The sequence below is a fragment of the Pelodiscus sinensis genome, chromosome 7 (genome assembly GCF_049634645.1).
Source record: "Pelodiscus sinensis isolate JC-2024 chromosome 7, ASM4963464v1, whole genome shotgun sequence".
Taxonomy (NCBI): Eukaryota; Metazoa; Chordata; order Testudines; family Trionychidae; genus Pelodiscus; species Pelodiscus sinensis.
In genome coordinates, this window is record NC_134717.1 from 62,030,722 (window position 1) to 62,047,655 (window position 16,934).

Genomic DNA, 16,934 nt, shown 5'->3' on the forward strand with positions numbered 1-16,934 from the left:
AAAAAAAAATCAGAAAGTACCAGACATTTTAGGTGTCTGGTATTTTCTGAATTTTTTTTTTTTTTTTTTTTAACCAGACAGGAGGCAAAAATACCAAACTGTCTAGTTCAATACTGGACACCTGGCAAGCCTGCCTCCTGCTCTCTGGTCTGCAGGCTCAGTGCGGATTCCGGAGGAGAAATCAGCTGGCTAGTGTGAGCCTTTCTCTCAAGTCCACGATGGGGCAAGCGTGAAAGAAAGCAAGATGGTCTGGCAAGAACTTCGTTTTAAGTCCTCACCGTAAACCAGAGCCAGAAATAAGCAGTGTGCTCGAGGACAAGGCATTCATTTGTAGCCCTCGCAGGGGGCTTGTCCTTGCTTCCAAGCCATCAAAACACACGCAACCTCCTGTTTTCATTCCCCGGTTGGCCAGGCAGTGTGACGAGTTCCTCGCATTGACCGACCCTTTGTATGTTGCACGTTGAGGAACCGGGTAAAAACGGAGGAATTGATAAAAGCGGATTGGAGAGAGAAATCAGCCAGTTTCTAGGCCCGGCGCACGTGTGCTCCCAGCCATCAAATGATCTAATCCCGCTCTTTTCTAGCCCGAGCATTTGGCTAGGCTGCTTCTTTTGAATCACATGGCAGAGGCTTTTGTGCCGCTGGTGCACTGGTGCACAAATGCATTCAGGACCAGTGACCAGAAAGAAAAAAGAAAGCACGGCTTCCTGTCACACCGAATCAAACTCACTGGCTGTAAAACTCCTCTCCCTCCCGACCCCAGGCGAACCCTTCAGACTGCCCTGCGCTCAACTGCAGCTCTCCGGAGACAGTCTCCTGGGGAGTCTCCGAGCTCTCTTGTGCCCTCCTCTGAATCACACATTTGACAGCATGTGGAGAACGATGGAGAGGGCCGGGCAGAGAGGATAAAGTTTGTCGGACTGCGTCGTTGGGAATTTCTGCTCCCGAGAGGCATGCGGGAAGGCTGTTGGTCAGGAAGGAAACTCCTTGGCAAAGCTGCGGGGAAACTTGAACACATGATGGCATCTTGCAGGCATTAGTTGTTTCTGGTTGCCATGGACACTAGAAATGCACTCCCTCCTGAACTGCCAGGAAGTCAGCTCAGCATGGACACGGGAACACGTTTTATGGGTATAGACGCCATACAGGAGTCAATGCAATTGGCCTCTCCGGGAAGCCACCCAAACTGATGATTCAAGGTGGAGCAGCTTTGCTTTCCACCGCTTACCTCAGCGTGCAGTGTAAACAATTCTCTCCCCAGAACAGGAGTAGTCTTTCCTGTCTCTTTCCGGGTAACGATGTTACCTTAACACCCTGCAGGAGTCACAGGGCACAGCTCTTAGAACGACAGAGATGATCATTCACTCGGAATAAGAAGTGTAGCCTCCCCCTTCAGACTCGGTGGCTGTGTCTAGACTGGCAAGTTTTTCCACAAAAGCAGCTGCTTTTGCAGAAAAACTTGCCAGCTGTCTACACTGGCTGCTTGAATTTCCGCAAGAACACCGACTCCTACTGTCTGAAATCAGTGCTTCTTGCGGAAATACTATGCTGCTCCTGTTCGGGCAAAAGTCCTTTTGCATAAAGCTTTTGCGCAAAAGGGCCAGTGTAGACAGCTCAGATTTGTTTTGCGCAATAAAGCCCTGATTGCGAAAATGGCGATCGGGGCTTTTTTGCGGAAAAGCGTCTGTGCCAATCTAGACGCGCTTTTCCGCAAATGCTTTTAACAGAAAACTTTTCCGTTAAAAGCATTTGCGGAAAATCATTCCAGTCTAGACGTAGCCAATGTGTGTTGCGCTGCTGAGCTCATTCCAGTGGGTGTGGGAGTGCATTGGTCCGGTCAATTGGATGCAAGGGTAGTCTGCTCTTGGTGCATCACGCTCTTTAACTCCAGTCATCTGAAGAAGTGGGCTGTGCCCATGAAAGCTCATGATCCCATCAACATGTTTTGTTAGTCTATAAAGTGCTACCAGACCATTTGTTGTTTTGCTCTCTAATGAGTTACCCTCACATTAGTCCTGAGAGGCAGGACATTGTACAGGCGGGAAAGATAGGCACGTAAAGATGAAGAGACTTGCCCATGGTCACACAAGAACTTGGTGCCAGAGCAGGGAACCCAACTCAGGTCTCCCAAGTTCTAGCGAGTGCCTTAAACACTGGACTTTACTCCTGATCTGAAATTTGCTCCGAAGTCTATTCCGAGAAATTCTTCGGTGCCCCTTTTTCCACACACTGTCCAGAGAAGGCTGATACGAGTGAGGGCCCTTTGGTGGCCATGGGTAAGGCGCTCCGATGTGGGTTCTGAAGACTCCCGTTATTCTTCGTGTGATTGTTATGTTCTGTTGTAAACTGTCCCCTTTGTCAAAGAGAAACAACCAATCCGAGGCTGCCGCAAAAGAGCAAATTTAGCCCTGGTGTAAGTGCATGCAATGTCATTTTAAAGCCATCACCATTGTATCTAGCTATGCAAAGACTGACTCTGGCCCCAGGTTGTGCGCTGGAGCCACGCCCCGCACACAGACCAGGGTGGCTCATGCATGCAGAGTGCACGTAGGCATGAGACAGTCACTCCTTCCGTTCTTTTGAGCCACAGGACAGAAATCAATGGGTTTCCTACCCCCGGAGCACATCGGAAAACAGTGATTTGCCAATTTCAATCTCCTCCAGTCGCTCCCCAATTCAGAGCCCACCAGGTCAGCAGAAGTTCAGCATTGCGCAGAGGATGAATTAATTCGTTTGCATAAAACCCAAGTCTTTAGTCAACCCCCAGTTCAAACGGAAGCTGGACATTTCTGCTAGTTGGAGAAAATATAGTTAACATTCCCTCCATATAGTATCAGTGTTGACATGGATAATACATGCTGTAGAGGGTAGGGATGTAAGAACTAGTCAACTATCTGATAAGTATAAGCGTATTGGATAGTTGAGTAGTCCCTCAGCTACTTGATCCCCTCCCCAAAGAGGCAGCAAGGTGGGGAGGGGCAAGGGGCCAGTGTTGGGGGGGGTGGCTTAAAAGCCAGTTCCCCCCAGCACTGTCTCCGGGGGGCGCAGGGGAGGCAGAGGGACAGCAGGGATCTGGTGCAAGCCGGGAATCAGCTGTCCTGGTGCACGCCGCGTCTCCCTCTGCTGCACTTCTGATTTTTAAATGTATTAAGAGCCTGCTGGCTCTTAATACATTTAACAGGCAGAGTTGCAGTGGGATTAGCTCCTGGGGCCAGCACCTTCACAGTTTCCCCCACTTATTGACTAATCGATTAGTTATAAATGGTGACCTGCTCTTTCTTAAGCTGCCCACTCAGGAGAACCATGTAGGTATTTGAATCTACGACCTTGTTAGTTTTTAAAAACCAGCCAATAAAAATACCAGCAAAGGAGCTACAACATTCCAGACACTGAAAGTGGCGGCAGATGCACATGCATCTTTGAAACCAGATTTTGGCCTGGGACATTCCCTGGGTGAGGGTGCTACATTTTGAGTGCGGGATTTAGCTGGCTAAAACTGGTGTATGTCCACTGATGTTAAAAAAAAAAAAAAAAAAAAAATCAGTAATTAATTCTGATGGAGCTTCACTGATTTGAACCAGAAGGCTACATTGGCACCCCTTTCTGGAAAAGGGATGCTAATGAGACACTTCGGAATTGCAAATGCCGCGGGGGATTTAAATAGCCCCCGCGGCATTTGCATGAACATGGCTGCCGCTTTTTTCCGGCTCGGGGTTTTGCCGGAGAAAAGCGCCAGTCTGGACGGGATCTTGTGGAAAATAAGTACTTTTCCGGAAGATCTTGAAAGTAGGAATAAGGGATCTTCCGGAAAAGGGCTTATTTTCCGCAAGATCCCGTCTAGACTGGCGCTTTTCTCCGGCAAAACCCCGAGCCGGAAAAAAGCGGCAGCTATGTTCATGCAAATGCCGCGGGGAATATTTAAATCCCCCGCGGCATTTGCAACTCTGAAGTGTCTCATTAGCATCCCTTTTCCGGAAAAGGGTGCCAGTGTAGACACAGCCGATGAGTATCTCAAACTCCCTCTTGAGGCAATAGCCAAACGCAATGGACGAGGTTATCACAATGGGCTGCTCCTTTCTCCTATTGGCTTTGCTGGCAGCGGGGTCAAGGCCTAACTATTTTTTTCCACAAACTGTTCACTTGGTCTAGTCTCACGTGGAAAGAGAAATACGAGATCCGAGCAACGCTATTTCCTTCTGTGAGTCACCAGAGCCCTAAAGTGCCTGTAAAGAATGTACTCACTCCAATCTTTCTTCCTCTTTCTTCCGCAGATCAAAGTCCCGTTGAACCACATCCCAAACGTGCTTGGCCTCTTCATCTGTTAGCTTGGAAAGATCCAGTTTCCTTCCCATCCTAGCACGAAGTTGTGTCAGGGGAGCTAAAACAAAACAAACAAACAAACAAAATCCAATGAGAGCAATAAAAAATACTCCAGGAAGGTCACCTAAGAGCTAGCCGAGATGTGCGTTTATTGGCACGTTCTTTGCCAGGAAAAGTGCACGCCCATGCATCTCCGGGGAGGCGTTTCATATTGACAGAGGGATGGGATTTCATTTCAATGGCTTGGTGCGTGAGCTGATGTGGTGTATAATGGGGGGCCAGTAGGGACAATGCCAATCACTTGCTGACATAGCCTGCCTTCAGAGAGAGACCTTGTGGCAGTGTGAGGTCTACAGACAGTCTCCCTGGAATTCGGGGAAGGCTCTCTTCCCTCACCCAGTCGTACTGAGAGAGCCTGATGCACCTGAGCCCTTGATTTGGAGAGGAAAACGCTCGTTATTAGGTAGCGCTTTGTAAACGGCCCACGCGCCTGAATTACACCAAACAACTCCCGGCCTGATGTCTGAGGGACTGCGTGACAGGGCTTCTAGAACCTTCTCTGCATGCCATGGCCGCTATAGGAGGAGAAATGTAATCCCCGTGGGCGCCAAGGCTGGCTTTTGTCAACATGTGGGCTCTCCCTTGCCTTATTTGCTATGCTAGGCTGCAGGGCTAACGGGGTTCAAACCAACCGGTCCTCAGGCCTTATGGCCTCTTGGATTTTGAGAGCAAATTCTAGTTGTGCTGGCTGTGGTCCCTGCCTGCTGACTCCCCCTTGCTGGCTCCTCCCCAACTGATATCAGCTACAGCTCCTTGATCGTTAGCCTGGCCTGAGCATCCATGGACAAGGGTGTTGCTGTCCCTCAGCGATGCGCCACCGCCTTTGGCCTGCTGAAAACACTCTTGAGGTACCTGCTCCACCCAACAGTCTCAGAACATCATTCCCCTGCTTCTTCCGCATCGTTGGCCCATTTCTTGCTTGTCTGATGTGGCCCCAGCTTTGTCCCATGCCTAGTTTGGTTGCAACTTATGTAGCCGTGCCACGATACCATTAATTTTTGCACCCAGAATTCACTAGTGTCACCGTCACAACCACAATGGCAAGTCTGGTTTTGTTGCACGTGCACAATTATGGAGCGCAGGAGGTTTAAAACTCTGGTAGCTGTTAACAGTGTGAAAGTATATTTAATTTCTTTCCAGAATGGGGGGCCACACTAGCTAACAGTCTCCCATGTGACCCTCCACGTGACTCCACCCCCCCCAGCTTGTCCTTTGCCTCCGCTCTCCATCCCACATTACCTGGGGAAAGGGGCACTGGGGGTGGTACAGCAGCGTGAGGAGCTGCCCCCTCCCAACGGGGAAAAAAGAGCAGAACTCCCAGCCCCCCGCCCCTTACGCTTCCACGGAGCTGCCTCTCCGCACATGGCAGCTGGGTTGGGGGCGGGGCTGGGGTTCTGCTCCTTTCCCCATTGGGCGGGGCAGCAGCGCACAAGGTCAGGGGAAAGGAGGTTTTCCAATAGGCCGTGGCGGCTATAAACAGCTTGTGGGTACAGCGTATCAGCCTAGCCTCGCTTACTTTCACCTCTGGTTATTCACAAGAGCCCTAACATGCAGCACAAGCCGCAGGATGACACCTAAGTTCTTCTGGTTGCCACAACAGGCCTAATTATCTCCTTTCCTTGTCATTCACTCACTAAAACATTTCTCTGCCGCTCAAGACAAAATACTCTGGGTAGCCAAAGGACACTGTTTTCTACATTTGTAGGAGCAAACGTTACTGTACATGCTCCTCCCCTCTCTGGGCACTGAAGCCATGTGGAAGACATACTAAGGAGGTACAAAATTCTGCCTGAGAAGTTCTAACAAAGCCTCATCGCAGCTTGTTAGCTGCTTTATTTCCTCTGTCAGGCCCGAGAGAGAGTCATTGAGCTGGGTGATTCACTTGGGGCATCTGGTAGAGTAACATCAGCTGGGCTTGGGCCCGAAAAGGACTTCAGGAGAGCTGAATCCAAATTCAAATGAATTTGGTGTAGACACGGAGTTCTCAGGAGAAGCCAGTACGCACGGTAAGCCAATGCTTTTCCTTTGAAGCCAGGAATCTATTGCTAGCTCACCTATGATGCGTCTACACTGCGCCTGTAGCTTGAAATAAGCTATGCTATTTCAGCTATGCAAACTGCGTAGCTTATTTCCAAATTTGGCAATAACCTACTATTCCAAAATGTCCCTTAATCCTTGTGGAATGAGGTTTACAGGCATGTTAGAATAGCAAGCCTGTTATATTTTGAAATAATGGCCTTGCTGTGAAGACGCTGGATAGCTATTTTGGGATACTCCGGTATCCTGAAATAGCATTGCGGTGTAGATGTAGTCCTAGAGGATTTGGGGGCCCAATTCATTAACTGGCAGAAGTAATCAATGAGTTTATCAGCAAATTACATAAACTAATTTGAGAGTGGCTTTGCATCAGTGAATCCAAACAGCAGGTCAATAGATGTCCAAGGGCTTTTTTGTTGCAATTATCCCAGGACCTCTTGGGCATGGATTTGCTTCTGTTCCAAATTCAAGCCTATTCATACTTGTACTGAGTATGTATGCGCCTGTTTGCAGTTTCCAGTCCCTTCACAAACACAACACCACATATGGTGCCCAGACAAGGAAGGAAATATCTTGTTGACAAGACAGTCACACGCTTTTGGTCCCACCAGGCAACAGATCAAGTGATTAGTGTCATATCTCACTATATAGAAACTTACTCCAATTAGAATAAAATTGGCACACACAACCAACTGCTTGTACAATGATGACAAGTTTGACAGCCTGGTCTTAGGCCATATCTCTACTTATGTACCGGAGATCAATCTTCTGGTGTTTGATTTAGCAGGTCAAGTGCACCCCATGTTGGCACTGGTACTCCTTGCAGTGGGAAGTAGTAAGGGAAGCTGACGGGAGTGTTTACGCCTGTTGATGTCCCACTGCGAAGACAGTGCCAAGCTTAGCTTAAGGTATGTTGAGTCTAGCTACATTATTTATGTAGCTGGCGGTTGTATCTTAAGCCGACCTTCCGGGTCTAATATAGACCTTGTTTTACTCTCACTGCTATTAGAGTAAATGGTAATGCTTCCCACAATCTTCAGCAGAAAGAGGATCGCTCCTTATTTTACAATGTGAAGCCTAGTCTGAAAATGTTATAGGGCCAGATTCTGCCCCCCTATCTACCGAGTGGTGCCTCACACCCAGGAAATCAATGGAATAGCTTTTGAAGGAAGGCACCACGAAGCCCAAGAACTGAACACGAAGCTTCAGCTCATTTTCTTGAGTCTCATATCACTGAAATCACCCAAACGCTCACCAACGTCAAAGGGACCCAGGTCCTGCCACGAGTGTAAGCACAATGCTTAACTGTAAGAAGTGGAGTAGACTTGCTGGAATCGATTTTGATAGCTCATCAATGGAACAACCCACATACTCAGGCGGGTTGAAGAAATGGAACAGCAGCAGAGTTGGTCTAAGAGCTACCCGTTGGTTTTACAGCTCCTAGTAGCAGGCCTTCAATATTGTGGTTTTCATCAGCAAAGTTATCTTGGTCAGCAATAGACCCACACGGCGGTCAGACTCAGCAGCAGCACATGAAAGTGACATTTCACTAGAATTCAACAGCCACGCAATAAAATAAGGTCTCCCTTGATGTAGTTCGAGCAAATGAGCAGCATTTAAATATTAACCTCTCTCGGACCTCGTTTCCAATGGGAAAGCCATCCCCTGCTGGTGAACGGCACATACTGACGGAAGCTCGTTTTTTTAAAACATCCATTCATGGAATTGTGCAGCGTTACACAAGAGCTTTCCCCAACACAAAAGCCACACACAAGCCCTCCTATTTTAAGAAGGAGACACCAACGTGACCATCAGCTGATTTCCCCCTCAATTTCCTCCCCTTACGAATGGATGAATAAAACACCCACAGCTTATGAACGTGAGTCAGGAGATGTTTTACGCAGTTCACTGCTGGTCACCACGGATGAGTCCGAGGGAATCGAGCTCCACCTCATGGAAGTTCAGACCCGCTGATGGGGGGGCGGGGAAGGGAAAGGGACAACTGTCCGGGGCCTGGTGATTCTAAAGGGCCCAGGGCTCCTGGATGCCATGGCAACCGGCATCCCTGGCTCTTTAAATCGCCACTGGAGCCCATGTGGCGCGATCCAGGTAGCTCTAAGGGCTGGGGGGGGGGGGGGGGGAGATAGCATTGAGGGCTGGCTGCCCTGGCCCTGCCCCTTCTGCCCAAAGCCCCACCCCCCTCTTGCCCAGGGACCCAATATGGCTTGTCACCTCCCCTATATAAAACGATGTAAAGCCATGTAAAGAGAAGCCGGCTACACCAGTGGAGGGTCTGCCCCAAAGGTGTCACAATGCCAGCACCACTGGAATAAGGCCTTTTTGGTTTTTTGCCACTTCGGCTAATAGCTCTGTCAGGTGGGGAAAAATCCAGGCCCCTGACTGACAGACACAGGTACGGTGGTCTACGTCTCCCTGTAGACCAAGCCTAAGAACCAACAGGCTTCTCAAACTCAACCTGATTTTCAGAAGAGGAGCCCAGGGCGGCACGCAAAATGAAGTGTGCAACTGCATGCCTGTTTGCACACAAGGTTCCCCAAGAGGTGCGTAGAAATCAGATACCGGTACGTACAAGTCAGGCCATCTCTGGCTGGAGTATAGCTTGGCCAGATATCCCAACTGGACGCCATTCATGGCAATGGTGTTGGGTCTGCCCAGCCAGGAAAGTTGGCACCCCTAAATTTATCGGACTGGCAAGGACTTGCAAATGGAAAAACCAGCATGTACCACTAAGGTTGTTTAAATGGAGTTGCCCTTGCCTCAGTCCTTCCAGCCAAGCCAATGCACTGTCATGGAGATTTCAGTTTTCCATGTCGGGGGCATCAGCAAAGGGTCTCTCGGAAGCTGCCTCAGAGCGTGTTCAACAGGAGGGAGAGGTGCTGAAGGATGAGGTGCTAAGCCAGGCAGAAAAAGGAGGAGACTCTCTCTGCTCTTAGCACGAAAGGAGGAACAGTACTCCCCCACCCACGGCCTCTCCCGAACCCCCGCTCAGGAAGAAGGGGCATGCGTTCTGCTGGGTGGTGTTCAGGACACAAAAGAGGTGCAAATTCAGGTCAACGTCGATGAACAATTTAGATTAAAACAATAATACGTGGGAAAAAAAAGCCAGAAGTTGCCACGGCTTGCTTTGGCTGGTTCCAGATGGAAAGTTTCACCTTTTCATTTCGAAGCCGTGAATTTAGAACTAAAAAAAAGGGGTGATAAATACTGAAAAATAACCCAAAGCAAACAATCGGGGGGGGGGGGGGGGGAATTAGCTTTGGGTGCTACTTGCTGGTTTGCACCCACCCAGCAGGGGGCGCTCACGAGGGGCATGTGCTCTGTCGTCACGGGACCCCTGTCAGATGTGTTTTCAGTGGCTCCCTACTCTGGCCAAGCCACACACGGTCGATGCACATGAACTTAAAAAAGCCCTCCCAGGATAGGAGGTCCAACAGGGCCTGTCCCTGGGCCCTTGGTAACGTCTGCAGCCATGTCTCCGGGCTCAGGGCTCAGTCCTCGCTGGGCTGGCGTATGATCTGGCCCTGTGTTGGTACAGAGCAGTGTCCCCCGGGCTGTCTCCATGGAAACATTTGGCCTTTAAATTCCAGCCCTCTGCTTGGGCTTCCGAATCAAGCGTGTCCCCTTCTCAGGGCTTGGGTCGCCCTGCCAATGGATGCACCAGATCCCTCCCCAGGGACCCTGGAAATAGCAGCCACTTGCTGCTGCTATTTCCAGGGCCAGTCCCCATGGGACCCCTTGCTCTTCTCCCGCACCTCAGTATTATCTGGTCCCTGGTCCTATTTACCTGTCCAGTTCCTTCCAGTCCTCCTCCCGCTTCTCGTCCCAGCCAGCAACTGACCTTCCCAGCCCCTGCAGGGCATCTTTTAACTGAGCCTGCTGGGCTCTGATTGGCTGCTTCCTTCTAGCCTTTCTAGGCAGACTTGGAGGATGCACCTTCACTACTCCTTTTCTGGAGCAGGGTGTGATGGGACCGCAAGGCCTCTAGCAGAGGGCCTGAAAGGCCCTGCTACGCCCTGTCAAAATATTATATTCAATCATAAACCATCCCCCTCCGCAGCTTTTCCTGTCTAGTAAGAAAAACAAAATAATTCACATTTGGTTCAAACTGGACAATATATATATATATTTTTAAAGATGTTTTGGTTTGGTCCCTGAACTGCAAAAAAAAAATAAAAAAAACCCTTTTTTGCTCAGCTCTGCCATGCACTAGACTTCCTGAAATCAGGGCAATCAATGTTATTTCAAAACTGCTGCGCCTGTCCATGTACAGCAGAGTTAAACTTTTTGGGTATGTCTACACTACCCTCCTAGTTCGAACTAGGAGGGTAATGTAGGCATACCGCACTTGCAAATGAAGCCCGGGATTTGAATTTCCCGGGCTTCATTTGCATAAGCGGGGAGCCGCCATTTTTAAATCCCCGCTGGTTCAAACCCCGTGCAGCGCGGCTACACGGGGCTCGAACTAGGTAGTTCGGACTAGGCTTCCTATTCGTGGAACGAGGTGTACCGGTAGTTTGGAATAGGAAGCCTAGTCTGAACTACCTAGTTCGAGCTCCGTGTAGCTGCGCTGCACGGGGTTCGAACCAGCGGGGATTTAAAAATGGCTGCTCCCCGCTTATGCAAATGAAGCCCGGGAAATTCAAATCCCGGGCTTCATTTCCAAGTGCAGTATGCCTACATTACCCCGCTAGTTCGAACTAGCGGGGTAGTGTAGACATACCCTTAGATATTATTGGCCAGATTGTCTGCTGGTGTCAACCAGAGCAATTCCCTGGATTTAGATGGAGCAATGCTGATTTATACCAGCTTCGATCCCGGTGCTGCAAATCTGGGTTTCTTCACCAGGCCTTCAGTGCTCCAAACTCCCTAATGGCCACACTCTCGGAACGGTGGCAAATCCCTCCCATGCGCAGGAGCAAGAGGTCCTGGATGTGCTGAAACTGAGGTCTGCATTTTGCAGCTCCGGCCCTTCTCCGAGTTGAAAGAAGGCAAGCAAAACTCCCACCGAAGGATCCCATGTACGGGATGGAGAAGGGTATATTAGATCATTCTAATTATTATTCTCCTCCTTTAGATCCAACCTTTATATTCTCCTCCTTTAGATCCAACCTTTATAAAATCTTGACCCTTGCTGTAAGGGGCTACATGGTGGCTTTACCGCTTGCTTTGAAGGAAAGGTTGTGCATGGTTGCACCGTACTGGGCATGAACCAGAGCCCAAACTGTGGCTAGTCACGATTCTCTCTTGCTTCATGGGAGAACTAAATCATATGCAATAGCTCTACATAAGAACATAAGAATGGCCAGACTGGGTCAGACCAAAGCTCCATCTAGCCCAGTATCCTTCCCACAGTGGCCAATGCCAGGTGTTCCAGAAGAAGTGAACAAAACAGGTAAACCTCACGTGACCCTCTCCTGTCACCCATTTCCAGACAAACAGAGGCTAGGGACACCATCCCTACCCATCCTGGCTAATAAGTATTGACAGACCTATGAATTTATCTAGTTTTTTTTCTAATCCAGTGAAAGTCCTGGTCTTCACAACATCCTCTGGCAAGGAGTTCCACAGGTTGACTGTGCGCTGCATGAAGAAAAACTTTCCTTTGTTTGTTTCAAACCTGCTACCTATTGCCTATCCCTGGTGCAGCTTCCTTCCCTCTGCGTGTAGGCCTGGCTATGCTGGCTAGCGCATTGGGAATGAGGGGCATAGATTCAAGGCTTGGCCTGGCTGCTGTCTCCCTCCCGCACTACGACATGTGATGAGGGGAGAACCAGCTTACAGCCCCGTATTCCTGTGGGGGTGTTCTCAGGCTTGCCCCAAGTGATTTTCCAGTCTGCTTGACGTCAAAGCAAATGATTGATGCAAAATGCAAGCCAGCAGTGTTAGTAATACTCTCATGACAATCATGCTAAATCAAAGGAGCGCCGCTGCTAATAAATAATGTGTATTTAGTATTCACATGCCATCGTTTCAATTATTATGAGCATGGTTCAGATGTTCTTCTTCTACTTTTGATCGGTCCTTAACAAGGACCAGATACTATTCACACTGCCTTCAACAGGAGTCAGATGCCAGCCAACGGGAGAACAATCTGACCCTGAGAAATACACTTAAAAAAATGTCTGTGAGTTTGAGAATCCAGGGGCAGATTCTCATCCCTTTCCTCACATTGAGTAGTAGTTTACTCCGGAGGCAGCAGTTCCGTGCAAGGCTGGAGGAAAGTACGACTTGGTGTGAGAAAGGACCATATAATCAGGTCCTATGTCAAGAAGGTAGGACTTCCTCCTTGAGAAACCATGTTTGACCATGCCTACAGGGAGTTAAATTCTGATCGCTGCTATAAGCAGTGTAAATCTGGTCTACTGTCTTGGGAATTACATTAGTGAAGAGTCTCACTAGTAGCCCTGTTAGTCTGTAACTTTATAAACAACGAATAGCCCCGTAGCACCTTAGAGACTAACAGATTTTTTTATATAGATAGATAGAGTATCACGAGCTTTCGTGGGAATCTGATGAAATGAGTTTTACCCTTAAAGCTCATGATAACGCTATATTTTTATTAGTAAAGAGCTACTCTTGCTTTTATTTTTTGGTACTGTTGGAGTGTGTTAAATTGAACGCCTCCATTCTTACAGAAACAACATGCGAATGTACCTGCCTCTGAGCAGATGTTAACACATGGCAAAGCCAGCCGCACTGTAAATCAATTAAAATTAATGGAAACTGACAATGTAAACAGTAACAGAACAAACGCACATTTATTCCTTTCCTGACATGCGTTCAAGCCTACAGCATGCACAGGTGTATAATGACTTCCATATCCCTATTACAACTGAAGAGAAATGGATAAGAACATAAAGTATTGAATGGATTTGGGTGAAATTGACCGGTGGGAACAATGCATGAATGGCAACCACATTCCAGGAGCCACAGCTGAAAAATCAACAGACATTTTTCTCGCTGATTTTAATGACAGTGGTTACACCCGGGGTGAATTTAGTTTAACAGTGTAGGCATGCAATGCTATTGTATGGGTTGCAAAGTAAAAGCATTTCCTTGAGTCACAGAAGTCAGAGATGGGTCTGACTTCTAATAATAAATGCCCATAGCAGGTGGAGTACTACTTCAGCCTTCCAGTTAACCACTCACATCCCTAATAGTTACTGTAATTATTAAACAGCTATTTATAGGTAGAGAAAAAGATCTTCAGCTGTAGAAAACCACAGCCCTGATCAGATGGTACGAATGAATTAAGTTTCTTCTTAACATTTTCTTCCCCCATTCACACTGATTCTTAATGCATCAGTTTTTAAACCATTTCAGTGAAAATGGTTTGTGTTTGCACTCAATCGGTTCCCTGAAGCGCTGAGAATGCAAGCCCACACTAAAAGGAAAACGACTAGCAAACTGATCACCAGAACTGGGATGTGTGAAAGTAGCCAGCTAAGTTGAGAGAAATGAAACAAGTAAACTCTTAATATTTTAAAATAGTGGACAGTGAATTTGATTGACCCCTGTCCCCTCCCCACCACCTTTAAATAATTGAGGTTCAAGAAAGCATCTCTATTCTGGACAGAACATAAGCATGTGCTTAAAGTTAAGCATGTGCTTAAATTCTATCCTGAAGTTGTATCCTATAGAATGAGCAGCACAGAGGCAATTTTTAATTTTTTTTTAAACCCGACAACGTCCCTGTTAAAAAATGAGCACTGGATCTTAGACACATGACAGAAATTCTAATGCATTTCCTTGTTTGTTCCCAATTTACTTCTGGCTGACCACAATTCTGGTGTCCTCTTGCTTATAGTACAGAAAATTATTCACATGAGAAATAAAGATCTCTGAGACTGAGCCTTCAGAAAGAGTTGTCTACACTAATGGAAGGAATTCCCCAGACTTGTACAGCATCCCATATGACCATTTTTTTATATCCTTCATTTTTGTTTTTAACACACATTACACAGCCTACATCTGGGTTTTGGAAGAGGTGGCAATGTAATGGTTAGTTTCTAACCACTGATTATGTTAAGCAAATTGATACACAGGCGATAAAATAAATACTTCAGTTCATCAGCTGTCCATATGTCACTAGCATGCTGGTCTTTGATCTACAGTACAGACACTAAATCAATTATGCACTCGAGTCTTCTGGAATGACCACGTGCATTAAGATTAGACTCGCACGATGATAAGATAATAGGTGCCCGATTCTCAGAAGTGCTGAATGCCCATTAAATTTAATGTGTTTGGTCAGCAATTCTGGAAATGTAACCCCTTGGGTGACTGCCCCACCGCTTTCAAAAGAAGCGGGTGCAAGCAAGAAATGACCAATAACATTTACTTAAAGGGGTGGGAGATTAAGTGAAATGGCATCTTTTCCAAGCTGTCTTCCACTAAGAGAAAAAACTAATGTTTATCGGACCAAATGATGAAGATAAAAAAACATAAGCAGCATTACTGTTTTTCTGCATGCAGCACACAGTAAACCTGTGGAACTCCTTGCCAGAGGATGTTGTGAAGATTAGGACTTTAACAGGGTTCAAAAAAGAGCTGGATAAATTCATGGAGGCTTGGTCCATTAATGGTTATTAGCCAGGATGGTTAGGAATGGTGTCCCTAGCCTCTGTTTGTCTGGAAATGGATGACAGGAGAGGGATCACATGATTACCTGTTGTGTTTACTTCCTCTGGGGCACCTGGCATTGGCCAGTGTCAGCAGACAGGTTGCTGGGATGGATGGACCTTTGGTCTGACCCAGTATGGCCATTCTTATGTCCTGTAAAACTGTAGTGTTTTGAATCAACAAACCTATGGTATTTTAGCATATGGTGATGTCTGTTTGCATTTCCATTATAAAAATCAGCTATATTGGGTTTAAAACTTAAACACATAGCTTGTTCATTCGAGAAATTTATTCCAGAATAAGGCAGGGATATAAATATAAAATGAAACAGCTAATTTGAAATAGATTTATATTTGGACATGGTATTCCAGAATCTGATGTTCTGAAATCTTTGCAGTAATTTTACTTTTTTTTTTTTTTTTTGGCTCGGCACAACTTTAAAATAGGAAGGCCTGAAAACCCCACAATTATTTTGGTTTCTCTAGAGCTGCTGAGGAGGGAGGAGGGAGCTTTTATAATGCTGGGAGAAAAGTAAAAAGGGTTGTTTTTAAAACTGTATCATCAACAAGGCTCATGGCATATCATTTTTAGGTAATAGTTCTTATCCTTATTCGTATTTATATAAATTATAAAGGGGTGAGAGGAAATGAAGGAGGAAGGCATGGCGTAGGCTAAGGGGCTTCAGACATTTATTCTTAAAGACTTTTGAGGTAGAAGAATTGTTCTCCGGAAATCACAGGATATTGTACAGGTGCCAAGTAGACTTCAACAATACAAGTCAGAACTATTTTAATAATATCTGCTCTCTCTCACTCCCCCTCCCCGTGTCCACGCCCTACCCTTCCGGAATGCGTTAAATTTGCAGAGTATTAGCACGCTGCAGTATGCTGTATTTCAGAGCCACAGGATCAACCTAAATATCAGTCCTTGGAAGCAAAATCATTGTTGCCCCTTGCTGGAAGGTGAGGAGTGGTTCTCCATTTAGACTCAATAACAAGAGTCAGATAGAAGGGTGTAGGAAGGGCCCAGCTTGGCATGGTGCAAGGTGCCTTCAATTTCCACTGAAAACAGCAGCATTTGAGGGTCCCTCGCACCTTTCAGGATTAGAACTGAATTGCGCAGACTAAGTGGCATCCTGCGTCCAGCGGGCCTGTGCATTTTTGTGCTCCAAAAAATGAAACTAACCTCCCCTGTAGACAAGGGCCGGGAGGCGTTTTCATTTCAAACGCTACAACCTGAGCTCTTGAAAGTCTTAAAGAGAAGTAACATCCCAGTACCCAATGGTGTTATAGGCGTCAGCCCTACACAGGGCAGATTAGATAGGCATAACAATCTAGGGAGTTGCCCATTTATTCTGCTTATTCGGAAGCTGAAAATGAACCTCTTTGGAGCATAATCCCATACCTCATGTACCCCTTATGGCTCCAATAAAGCCAACAGGAGTTTGGAGGCAAAAGCAGGCAGGAGTATATCTTGACCAGGCTCGTTAACCCACAGAAGCACATTACTAATGGAATTACCACACTCATCAGGAACGACCCTTACATTTTCAAGGGTGGCGTGCAATGTACCTACATAGAAATGGAGTGGCAACCCAGGAAGGGGGTAATTCCCCCATGTATGGCTAAGCGAGGCTGTGTCTGAACCCCATGGCAGCAAGGGCATTCAGAGGAAACCGCTCCCCCCCATGGCGCACTCTTTGGAAAGCTGAGCTAAAGAAAAGGCTCCATCCAGGTCTTGCTTGTTAGTCTTTAAAGTGCTACATAGTCCTGGGTTTTGTTTCAGCTACACCAGACTAACATGGCTCCATTTCTATCATGATTTCAACTGGCCTTTTGCAGCCCCCAGCGGGTATCCGCTATAATATCCGAGCG

At 47.2% G+C, this 16,934-nt stretch overlaps 1 protein-coding gene across 8 annotated transcripts in view; it reads right to left on the reverse strand.

The window, feature by feature from the left end:
* Nucleotides 1-16,934, reverse strand: part of MLPH (melanophilin) — a 61,065-nt gene that overhangs the window by 43,407 nt on the left and 724 nt on the right. For all 8 annotated transcript variants that reach the window (XM_075934034.1, XM_075934033.1, XM_075934038.1 and 5 more), the window contains exon 2: nt 4,243-4,378. In XM_075934034.1, the coding sequence (XP_075790149.1) occupies nt 4,243-4,352 (110 nt within the window). In that variant the 5' untranslated portion in view covers nt 4,353-4,378. The remainder of the gene's footprint in view (nt 1-4,242; nt 4,379-16,934) is intronic.